Source organism: Euprymna scolopes, chromosome 18, assembly GCF_053919585.1.
Source record: "Euprymna scolopes isolate OS-2025 chromosome 18, ASM5391958v1, whole genome shotgun sequence".
NCBI lineage: Eukaryota > Metazoa > Mollusca > Cephalopoda > Sepiida > Sepiolidae > Euprymna > Euprymna scolopes.
This window is the reverse complement of record NC_136499.1, coordinates 123,105,441-123,117,745: the sequence shown is the minus strand read 5'-3', so window position 1 is coordinate 123,117,745 and position 12,305 is coordinate 123,105,441. Positions and strand designations below refer to the sequence as shown.

Below are 12,305 nucleotides of genomic sequence, written 5' to 3'. Positions count from 1 at the left end.
GATATATATATATATACACATAAATATGTACATATATATGTGTATATATATCATTAAATAATAATTCTTCTTCTTCTTCTTATATATATATATATATATATATATATATATATATATATGAAAGTTTTCTGAAAACTTTTTCCTAGATATGTTAAACTTTTTCAGTATAAATTGTTGATACGTATTTAAAATATAAAATATCTTAATTATTAAGAGTGTCAAGGGAAATAATAAATATTTTGTGCAGTTTTTTATATTGTTTTCATTTCTTTCTTTTTTGTTTGCCATTTCCTGGAAAAAATGACGTCATTAAGGAGTTTTCAGTATAAATAAAGAGGAACTTGTTAAAAACGAACAAACGCTGAAGTGGTTTTCTTCGAGAAAAGTAACTGCGTCTGAACATGCGATTCTCTCAACAACTGCATATGCTCCTCGCCGTGTTTGCCATTTTGTCTGCGTTTATAGCAGCCGAGAATGAACACACAACAAATCAAAGAAATGTCATTGAACACGTGAAGTTTTTACTCATTAATGAAGGTGAAAAACTAAGCGAAAACACTACAAGCGGAGCCTTGATTCCAAGCGACGACATAGTCGGACAAATAATAAGTTTGCTTAACTGTGGAGTTTTTCCTCTCGCGCCAAACAGCCATTTGCAATATTCTTTGAATTACGACACTAAAACTCTAACATTATCACAGACATGTGATCGATATTTTAAAACAAAGCAAAAGCTCCAATCTTTACAAGTGCTGTGCAAATATAAAAAATGGATCTTTGATAAGATCCAGTGCGAAAGAACCACCTGCCCTCGTCTGACAGCACCTACTGGAGGCCACTTTTCAAGTAGTGACAATACTTATAATACTACCGTCTACTTTTGGTGTTCTCGCGGTTTTACCATAAATGGTACCGATAAACTATTCTGCGAAGAAAGTGGTCACTGGAACTTACCACCACCGACTTGTCACCTATCTTTGTGTCGTCCGCTTTCACCACCCCGACGTGGTTTCGTGTCTAACCAAGAAGGAACACCTGTCAATCAAACTGTTGTGTTTACTTGCGAAAGTGACTACACATTAATTGGAGATGCCGTTCTACGATGCGAAGAAAATGGCCGATGGAATACTTCAGCACCAGTTTGCAAAAAAATGTGTATCGTTCCAAATTGTACACATCAGTTAGAAGGTGTACGCTTGATTCCCGGATTTAAGACCCTCTCAATCGGGTCCTTGGTTCAGCAGGGTCAACGTGTTATTTACTCCTGCAAACCCGGATATGCGGTTCCGTCACCAGGAATTTCGACCTGCATTAGAGGATCTTGGAGGCCGACGATTCAATGCCGAAAGACATGTACGGTAGTAGAAATAAAGAATGGGGAACATGTTTTATCGGGAGATTCCTTTACCGTCGAATATGTCTGTCTGAGTGGATATCAGCTGATTGGTAAGCAAAAATTATCGTGTACGCCCAACATTACATGGGATGGTGAACTTCCAATATGCACTAAGATGTGTACGCTTTCAAAACGACACAATGTTTTGTCTTACCGAAACAAACAAACATACGAAATCATTCCTTTTGGGACGCAGGTTGTAAACGGGACACAATTATATGAGGTATGTGGCTCGAATTCTTCAGAAGTTATAGAACGTGAATGTGTTGACGGGGCTCTTGAGGGCAATTATTGTAAAGATGGACGTGTGAGATTCGACACTTCGTTCTTGGAATTTTTTTATAACGGACAATGGCACCATATCTGCAGAAGTGACGAACATATTTGCGACATATTTGGATACCATGTGACGCGATTTCAACGATGTATGTCGTGTCAGAAGCTAGACGTGGCTGAATATAAGAAAACATCGCGCATTTTATTTATTAAGCAAACCCGCGGAGAGTACATAGATAGATGTGTGCAGTGTCTTTGATCAATTACGATTATTACAATTTTAATAATTTCAAATTTTTGTGTTTTGATGTAAATGGCTTTGAGTATTTTTCAACTTTCATTTTTTTTTTTTTGAATGTATAATTTTCTGTTGCTAACCAAAGTTTGCCTTAAATCGGCAGGGGAAACAATTATCATATTTTTAAAGATGTTGATAAATTGCACACGAATTTATAATATGCATCGTGAAGCTATCTATATAACCCTCATCAAAATCTAAAATTAACAATATCGCCTATTAAACCAGTGATAATATTTTAAAATGCCTATCGTAATACCATACCATTTTTTTTTCATGTGACTAAAATTCTGACCCTACAATCTAGTCTGCAAATGGTCCCTTTCTTTTCCTGTTTTTCTAGCCCACTCGTTCATTTGCCGTTCACCCAAAAATAATTCGATGCCGCATCGAAAACATTTGTGATACCTATATTAACTTATATTAATATTTTTTTTATTATTAAACAAAATGATAAGAAAAATCGATAAGGTATAGTTCAACAGAAGATCTGTATTATTTTTAATACTCTTTGTTTGAATAAAACCTGCTGCCTAAATATACACTATATATATATATAAAATAATTATATATATATATATATATATATATATATATATATATATATATATATATATATATATATATATATATATATATATATATATAAGAATAATAGTATAGTTCCGTTCCAAGATCCAAATATCCAAGACAGTTCGTCCAGCGTATTACAATTTCAGTCATTTTTTTTTACAGATCCGTTTCGTTATGTAGAAACAAACGGTTATTATATAACTAACGTCTCTTTTCATGCACATACACTTCAGAAAAATGCGAAATTCTTGGCATAGTTATAAAAAAATACATGACAATATAATGCTGCAAGAAGGAAACAATTAATAGAAGACGCAACATCATGCATTTGTTCCGCAAGCTATCTTTAGTTCATATTATCATCTAAGCAAAGAATTTCTAATTTTTCTGAAGTGTATATGCACGAAAATAAAAGAAGGTATTGAAATAATAATAACATAACGAAACAGATCTGTAAAAAATGTACCGAAATTGTAATATGCTGGTGGAGATGTTGTGCATAAAAAATATATATTTGGATCTTGGAATGTAACTATACTGTTAATTCTTTGTTATATGCTCTATTGTAATATTTAACATAGATTGAGCTTTTAAACAAAAAGGATTGGTATACGTATATGTAGAACCATTTTTAATATGAGGAGGTGGAATTTTTTAAAACTATTTTTAATTTTCATATAACAATTCAATAAACCATTTGCGTATTGTCAGGTGCTGCAATTTCATATGCCAAGCGTTTGGTGTATCAGAATTTTTGGGGAATTTTTGACACCCTTAACACAAAACCGCGAATAAATATAAAAAAAAACTCGTAATTTCTCTTTTTAAAGTGGGTTGTTTATTTTCTTTATGGAATATACTTCCAAAATAAACTATTAAAGTTGTTTATAAAATAAGAGAAATATTATTTTTGATTTTTTTTAGAAAACAGTGTTTATAAAGTGCAGCCATTTTTTTTACGTATGAAGTCAATTAAATTTTACGAATTGATTTTTTTTCAATTTTTAAACTTTAAAAATCTATCAAAATTTTTCTATTGGTTCAATTTTGACGATATTTTCAGGTTCAATGTGAAATTTTATGGTCTTTCCAATAAATTGAATACAATATTCTAGTCAAGCGTTTTTTTAACTTCATCCCCCCATTTTGAAATGTCTATTAAAATTTAAATAATTAATTTACTCACCAAAGTTTTATATATAGCAAATTGAAGATAAAAGATCAATAAATAAAATATTCTAATTTAAAACAAAACAACAAAAAAAACGTGTTTTTTTGGAAATTTACCTGTAAAATCCAAAGTGTAAAACCTTTTTTTTTTTTTAAAACCACGTTGATTTTTTTAAGTGAAAGCTTATGTTATGCTTAGATTGTCAAGTAAATATTGGACCCTGACGGCAATTTTTTCTATTTCATTCAATGTTTTCTTTTTTTTTAGATATTAAAAAAAATTTCACTCAATAAAGAAGAAATAAAATATATTAATCAAAAACTCATGTATTTCATTAAGAGAATAAAAAAAATGAAAAAAAAAAATCGGTCGAGTGTTTTTTTTTAACGGCAAAAACTAATAAGTGAATGTGTTCATTTTTCAAGTATGGTGGTCCAAAAATACTAATTTTGTTTTACAGCACGCAATAGAAAGATACATTAATTGTGGCGCTTCCAAGCAACCGGAAGATAAGCTGGAAGAAAAACGGGTATTTGTCTCCCTTTATTTGAACAGTGAAAAACATCTGAGTTCGCGTTTTTTTAAATCCTTGTTTAAAAAAGTATTTTATTTGAAAAGGACAGGGAATATAAGTATAAATATGGATAACTTCTTAACAATGAACAATAGAAGTACCCATTGAATAGTAATTTTATAGGTAAGTGATTTTTTGGAATTTATATATATATTTTATAATCGAAGTAAGTAAAATTTCGTTGATTTTCTTTAAATCTTTTTGAAAGTAAACCGATTTAAAAAAACAAATATTGCATAATTTTTTATTAAACCTGTTATTTTTTTTAATTTGGTCTTTGCTCTTTTAATTGAAAAAAATTAGGGTTTGAATTACATTTTTCAAGTAGTTATAAGCTTCAAAAGATAGTAAGTTGAATTATTAAAGTTCTTATCACGCATTTTTAATGGCGGCTTTTGATACACACAGCCAAGCGTATACCATGATATACGATGTCACTTTCAAAAAATCATGATCCATCTCTAATCTTAACGTTAACAAAAATCTTTATAATAAACGAATAAATGAATTTTTTAAAAAATATTAAATTGTTGACATTTAATATTTTTTAAAAAGTAATTGTGATTGCGTTAGTTTCAACATCCTAAACCATTGTACCTATATTTACTATGCCTCCCCACGGGACAGAGTTAGATACCAGGGTCGTTTTTTAATGTGGAGAAAAGGTACAAAAATAAAAATTGTCTCAGTCGTGAAGGATTTCTCCTCCACCGAAAGAGAACAAGAAATAGAAGTGCAGCATCTGAAGAACAGATGGTATTTATTTGCTCCCCCACCGAGCAAATTAGGCACAAGGCCGATTTTTAATGTGAGGAGTGAAGGGAGGGGGAAGGGAAAAAGGGGACCAGCTCCCGAGAGGTGGGAAATGGGAGCTGGTTAAAGGTCAGGCATGTGGGGTTTCCCCCACATCTGGTCTTTGCTAGTCATAGCTAGTCATAGCTTGCAGTATCTGCCGGAACAGATGGTATTTATTTGCTCTCCCACCGAGCAAATTAGGCACAAGGCCGATTTTTAATGTGAGAAGTTAAGGGGAAATGGGGACCAACTCCCCGAGGAGTAAGGGAGCTGGATAGTGACAATTGGTATGAAGGGTTGCCCCTACATTGACCAAGGTCTTATATGTGAGGTCGCCCCCACATATGGTCATTGCTTGCAGTATCTGCCGGAACAGATACTACACTTTGATCTTGTTCCGAAGGCCAAGAAACCATTGTATGAGAAAACACTGCACAAATCTCTTGGTAACATGGAGTTATCCCCCTTAGAGTAATAACGAGTTATGCAAAACGTCCAGCTTGAAGCAAAGTGCGGTATCCGTTCTGATACCACACTTGATATTTTCTGTCCTTAGTTGGCGAGAAAGAAACCTTCTAGACTGAGGCAATTTAATTTTCATTTTATTCCAACACAAAGTGCCCTTTTGGGGGAACTGCATCTTTACCACATTTAAAACCGACCTTGTGTCTCGCTTTGTTTTCGTGGGGAGACAAGTAAATAGAAATCATATTAACATCCAAAATTCTTACCTTTTTAGCACACCAAATCAAAAAGCGAACCAAGGGAGATAACTCTAGTTACTTCATTCTGAGTAACGCCCCTGGAATGCATTAAACGTCGCAAAATATTTTTTGCAATTATAAGGTTTATGTGTGAAAATATTAAATAAATAATGCTTAATCCAACGGTAATATCGGTAGTTTAAGAAATTATTTTTCTTCGAGAAATATCGATTTCATTAATATCGATTTTTGCGTAATGTTCATGAAAAAATTATTTTTATGTAATTGTTACAATTTACGATGATTGATGCTTTATTTTCATAAAAAAAGCAAAAATAAATTAATTATTTTTTTTTACTAGTGAAAACCATAGCTATAGTCAAGGTGTTTTTGTTTAAACAGAATAATACATCTCCCCCATAAAAAACAAACAAACAAACAAACAAACAAACCAAAACCACTGGGTTCATTATATTCCGTGATCGTTATTTCATAGATACTGAAAATTTACTTAAAACTGTTTAATTTCCTAATTTTTGGTGAATTTTCAAGTAAAGGGAATGTTCAAAATGTTTATGCATTTTTATACATTTTGAACGGCAGCCATTCATTTTGCACGTACTTATGTAAAGATTACTAGATACTGGAACGCTTTCTACTTTAATAGTTCTTTCATTCAAACTGCTAGACTTTGGAATTCTCTTCTCTTTCCTATTTCCTTGACTGGATTGCTATGCAAAACTTTAAATGTAATACAACAGGCGTCTCACTACTCAATTTCCCAAGTCCACTGTTAGCCTCTTATGTCCAAGTGGGAATTTGTCTTGTTTGGGATAAAAAATAATTAAAGAAAAAATCTAATCCAAGAGCGTCTTAATTATTATTTATCTCCCTTGAACTTTTTTTAAATCAGTAAAGAGTTGCTTCCCTTGAAACGGCGTTTCCTTTGCTTTAAGAGATAACATATGGCAACAACGCGATTGCTTTAACAAGTAAACATTTCGTTTTTTTTTTTTTTTTTTTTTTTTTTTTGCATAACTTGCCATTTTCTTGATGGGGGATAACTCCATTTTATTATGAGATTTGTTCGCTTTTTAACATAAAAAAAAAAAAAAATCTAGGTACCTCCAAAAAGCACGCGACAGATTTAACCCATTCTAATATATAACACTATGTAACTTTAATCTAATTTAATATTATCATTATAACATTTTGTACAATTTAAAAGAAACAGCTTCAAGTAAACAATATTATATATATATATATATATATATATATATATATATATATATATATATATATATATATATATATATATATATATATATATATATATATGTAACTTTATATATATGACTTTAATGTCCACCACAAAAACTGGCTTGGACTCTCTACTTACATAGATACAGCGGGCAGCACAACTCATAGCTTCTCTATATCTCAGTCCCTATCACAAATTGTTACGTTTCTAACCCGTTTCCCTGACCAGGAAGAACAACATGCATCACTTCTAGATCTGTTTTTGACCACATCTAAACAATATGATATAAATGCAGGAGTGCCCCAGGGGTCTATCCTTGGACCTCTACTGTTCCTGATATTCATAAATGACCTCTGCGACAAAATTGCCTGTGAGATGGATATATATGCTGATGACACCACACTCTATAATAGGTACGACAGGAAAACAAATGAACACATATCTAAAGAAATGGCAGAAACTCTAAAGGATGACCTCCAATCTGTAGTGGAATGGGCACAAAAATGGATGGTCACGTTCAATGCCGCCAAGACTAAACTAGTTTCCTTCAATAATTACAAGAAACCCTCTCTACCACCAATAGCAATGACCAATGACTCTTTATCTAAAAGTACATCTTTCAAACTCCTTGGCCTAACGTTCACAGGAAACATGAGTTGGAACAATTACATTTAAGGCATTGCCAGGGCCGCTGCAAGGAAGGTGGGCTCTGTCTACCGTGCTAGAAAACTACTAACACCCGAAAGTATCCTGTACCTCTATAAGGCCACCATTCGCCCATGTATGGAGTATTGCTGTCATATTTGGGCTGGTGCATCTGCTAATAGTCTCTCGCACCTTGACAAGGTTCAAAAGAGAGTCGCAAATCTGAAAGGCCCTGAACTGGCATCTAAGCTTCAGCCTCTGTCCCATTAACGAAACGTTGCATCCCTCTGCCTGTTCTACAAGTATTTTAATGGTGAATGCTCTGACGATCTGCAAGCACTTATGCCCCCACGACGTGAACACCCTCGACAAACCCGGCAGGCTACTAAATCACACCCCCACACTGTAGAGATCCCTAGATGTAAAATATTTTTCTACTCCAGTAGTTTCTTCCCCACAACCGCTAGACTTTGGAATTCCATTCCAGGTCTCTGTTTCGCCAACTGTACTGACGTGCAGAAGTTCAAGTGCAACGTGAATCGACATCTTGCTGCCCAAATCCCTACATAGTACCCCAGTAGTTGTTGCCCCTGATAGTAGACCCCTACACCAAAGTGGCAATGTGCCTTGTTTGGGGTATATATATATATATATATATATATATATATATATATATATATATATATATATATATATATATATATATATATATATATATGTGTGTGTGTGTGTGTGTGTGTGTGTTTAATTTTTACCATTTTTTAAGTTAATTATTTGTCTATATTCCTGCTTTTAAATAAAAAATATATATTTTTGAAAATTATATAAAAATTATGTTATGTCGAAAGTTTCACATTCATGCAAGCAAGGAAACCATTAGAATCGTACATACAAAAATTATGCGAAACCTGTAATTAAAAAAAAAAATAGAAATATTCTTTTACAATTATATATTTTTATGTGAAAATATTAAATAAACAGTGCGTAATTCAATGATAATATCGGTAGTTCGAGAAATTAATTTTTCTTCGAATTATATCGAATTCATTAGTACGGACTTTAGGGACTTTTTTTTTCGTAATGTTTCTGTAAAAATTAAAAATATTTTTTTTAACTATTACAGTTTACGATGCTTTATTTTCATAAAGAAAAGCAAAAATAAATTTTTACATTTTTTTTTACTACTGAAAAAACAAAATTTAGTCTTTAACGTTATCAAAAATCGTGCTGCTTCATTATAATCGCAAAGCTCGAAAATTAAAATATTGCATTTCAAGTAAAACCAATGCTATCTACTTGTCATGTCACATTTATGAATATATCCAAAAATTTCGAAAAACGATGAGGTAGAAAATTAAGTATTAATGAAAGCAGTTTTCGAAGATAATTAGCGAAAGTTCAGTTTTGCTAAAATTTTCAATTTTCAGAAAATAATTACTTCCCTTGTTACGATTCAAACTCCCCGGTTTCTTATTTTGCAAAAGTTATCTTTCGTTAATTGTTTTCCAAAACTATTTTCATTAATAATTAATTTTGTACCTCATCATTTTTCGTAATTTTTGGATATGTTCATAACTGTGAGATTGCAATTAAGTAGATGTTATTAGTTTTACTTCATTTAATTCAATAATTTGATATCCAAATTTCGCTATTATAACGATAGGTGCGTGCAAAATGAATGGTCGACTGAATAAGGAACATGGTTTTGAACGCTGGCTAATCATAATTTTTTTTAATTTTCGGTTTCTTTTTGATTATGTTTGAAAGATTATAGCTTAAAGTTAATTTCTCAATGAAAAAATAGTGTGTGAAAAAAATATATGGAATAATTTTATCTCAAATCTGAAAAACTGTACATTCACGTAAAAATTCGTTATGATAAAGGTCGTCTTTACATTTTTCTGACAAGAGAAATATAAGTTTTCTTCAATTATTTCCAAGCAAAATCTTTAGAAAATGAATTAATACAATAAATGTACTTAACTTTTGCTAAAAAGGGTAATAATTATCCAAAAATGTGGCCATGGTAGCAACAAAGGTTGTTTATAGTGTCAAAAAATAACATGGCAGCAAATTTTAAAAAAAGTACGGGAACGCACAAAGAACATAATTTCATTATTTAACATTGTTCTGGTATATAGACGGAATTTTTATTTTGAGTCGTAGACCTTCCCCCCCCCCGACTTCATTTAAAAATTCATCAAAATTCATGAAATCAACCAATTTTAATGAAAATGTCAGTATTTATTAATTAATAATCATAGAATATAGGAGATATTTTATTTAATTCCAACTCTGCAGGCTTTCCGCTAGCTCTATTTTTACATAGAAAAAAACAAAACAAAACAAAACAAAACAAAAAACAGCAAAGAAACACTTAAAAAAACAGTTAGAACATGCACAAAAAACTTATCTAGTCATGTAGAAAGATAACTTACCTTCGGTAATATATTTTCACCCCGTTTTTGCTTCGTCGGCTACTCTAAAGCGTTTAAATCGTACTCGATAGATTAGTTTTTAATAAAACTACAAGTGCATTTTAAGTGTTGAAAGGTCAATTAAATTAACTAAGTTACAATGACAATTTATTCATTAAAAAACATTAAACAATTATTAATAGAATTGAAACTTGAAAGACAAACGGCATAAATGTTAATTAAATTCATTAATTATACTGACAATTTATTCATTGAAAAGAAAAGTTAACACCATTATTAATATTTATACAGAATTCAAAGTAGAAAGAAAACAATTTATAAAATTGAAAAAATAAAAAAAATTACACACGTAACAAAAAATACAAACTTACGTTTTAATTTATCGAAATGTTTACATGAAATTTAACGTTGACTGACACAAACAGGCGTATTTGAAAATGACGTTGGGTAGTTGAGGGGGGATGGGGTAAAACCGACGGGTTTTCTTTTCAGAACTGGGCATCCGTACTTACCGACATAGGACGTTCATATAATTTTTATCATTTTTTAATTTAATTATTTTTGCATGTTCCAGTTTTTCAATATATATATATATATATATATATATATATATATATATATATATATATATATATATATATATATATATATATAGGAACGATATAAAAAAGAAACCTAAAAATGTTTGTGTAGTTTTGTATGAAAATAAAGGTTTTGATGATGTAAATTTACCTAAAATATTTAATAAACAAAAAAATATTCAATTACTACCAAATGAGTTCCAGAAAAAAGATCAAAAACCAATAGTTACATATAAACTAGGGCCAACAATACGCAATAAGATTTTTAATTATAAGAAAACGGTAGAACATATAAATATAAAAGATAATAATATAAATATTCCAGAATGTGAATGTAATTCCTCTCCGTTCTGTAATAATGAGATAACACATGTAATTACAGGAGATTTAAATATAGTAAATAATCCTAAATTAAGAAAACTACTTAGTAAGGGTCCAAATTATAGAGAACCTAAATGCCTAAATTACACTAAATGCGTTAAAGAAGTTACTAAAGCACTAGAAGGTTTTATTATGTCTATGGTAAAGAAATATAAATTAGCACAGTCTACGTTTGATGCATGGAAAAATAGTATAATTGAATGCGTAAATAAAAAGGTTAAACATATAAAACAATTTAAACGCCCTAGAAAAACCAATCCTCTTTTAAAAAATTCAGAAATACGGGAGGAACTTAAAATACTTCAAGAAAAGTTCGTAATAGTTCCGATTGATAAAGCGGCAAACAATATAGCCTTTATATGTAAAAAATATTATATACAACGGTTATTGATAGAAGTAGGACTTATAGGAAACGATTCGGATACTTATAAAGTAAGTAATAGTAATTTAGATAGTATTATTTTGAATAATAGCATTATTAATGAAAAAGTAGGATTAAAGTTAGAAGATAAACACAAAAATCTTCCATGTATGTATTGGATACCTAAAATGCATAAAAATCCAGTTGGGGCTAGATTTATTGTAGGTTCAAAGACGTGCATCACTAAACCTCTAAGTAAAGCTATATCTAAAATATTTAAATTAATTATAAATCAAATAAATAATTTTCACCTAAAAAGTAAATTCTATAGTAATATAAATCTATTTTGGGTAGTAAATAATTCCAAACCAGTGAAAGAAAAATTAGATAAAATAAATTCCAGAATAAAAGCAAAATCTATAGCTACTTATGATTTTAGTACGCTATATACTAAAATTCCGCACGAAAAACTTATAAAAGAATTAAATGATACTGTAGATTTGGCTTTTCAAAGTGGAAAAGGTAAATATATAGACTTTTCAAACTCTAATGCTTTCTGGTGTAAAAATAAAAATAGCAAAACTAGTATTTCTAAAGGTATTTTAAAAATGCTTGTAAGTCATCTTATTAAAGAATGCTATTTTCAAATAGGAAATAAAATATTACTCCAAACGATAGGTATCCCAATGGGATTGGATCCGGCACCATTTTGGGCAAATTTGTATTTACATAGACTCGAGTATATATATATGTCATCATTATTAAAAACAGATATATCTAAAACATATAACTTTCATGGGTGTAGGAGATTTATAGATGACCTTATATGCATAAACGATAATGATAGGAAC

General features: G+C 30.6%; 1 protein-coding gene across 1 annotated transcript; it reads left to right on the top strand.

The window, feature by feature from the left end:
- Positions 1-342: 342 nt before the first annotated feature.
- Positions 343-4,079, top strand: LOC145297793 (C4b-binding protein-like). Its single transcript, XM_080144078.1, has one exon. The coding sequence runs from the start codon at positions 402-404 to the stop codon at positions 1,929-1,931; it is 1,530 nt and encodes a 509-aa protein (XP_080000204.1). The 5' UTR covers positions 343-401; the 3' UTR covers positions 1,932-4,079.
- Positions 4,080-12,305: the final 8,226 nt, after the last annotated feature.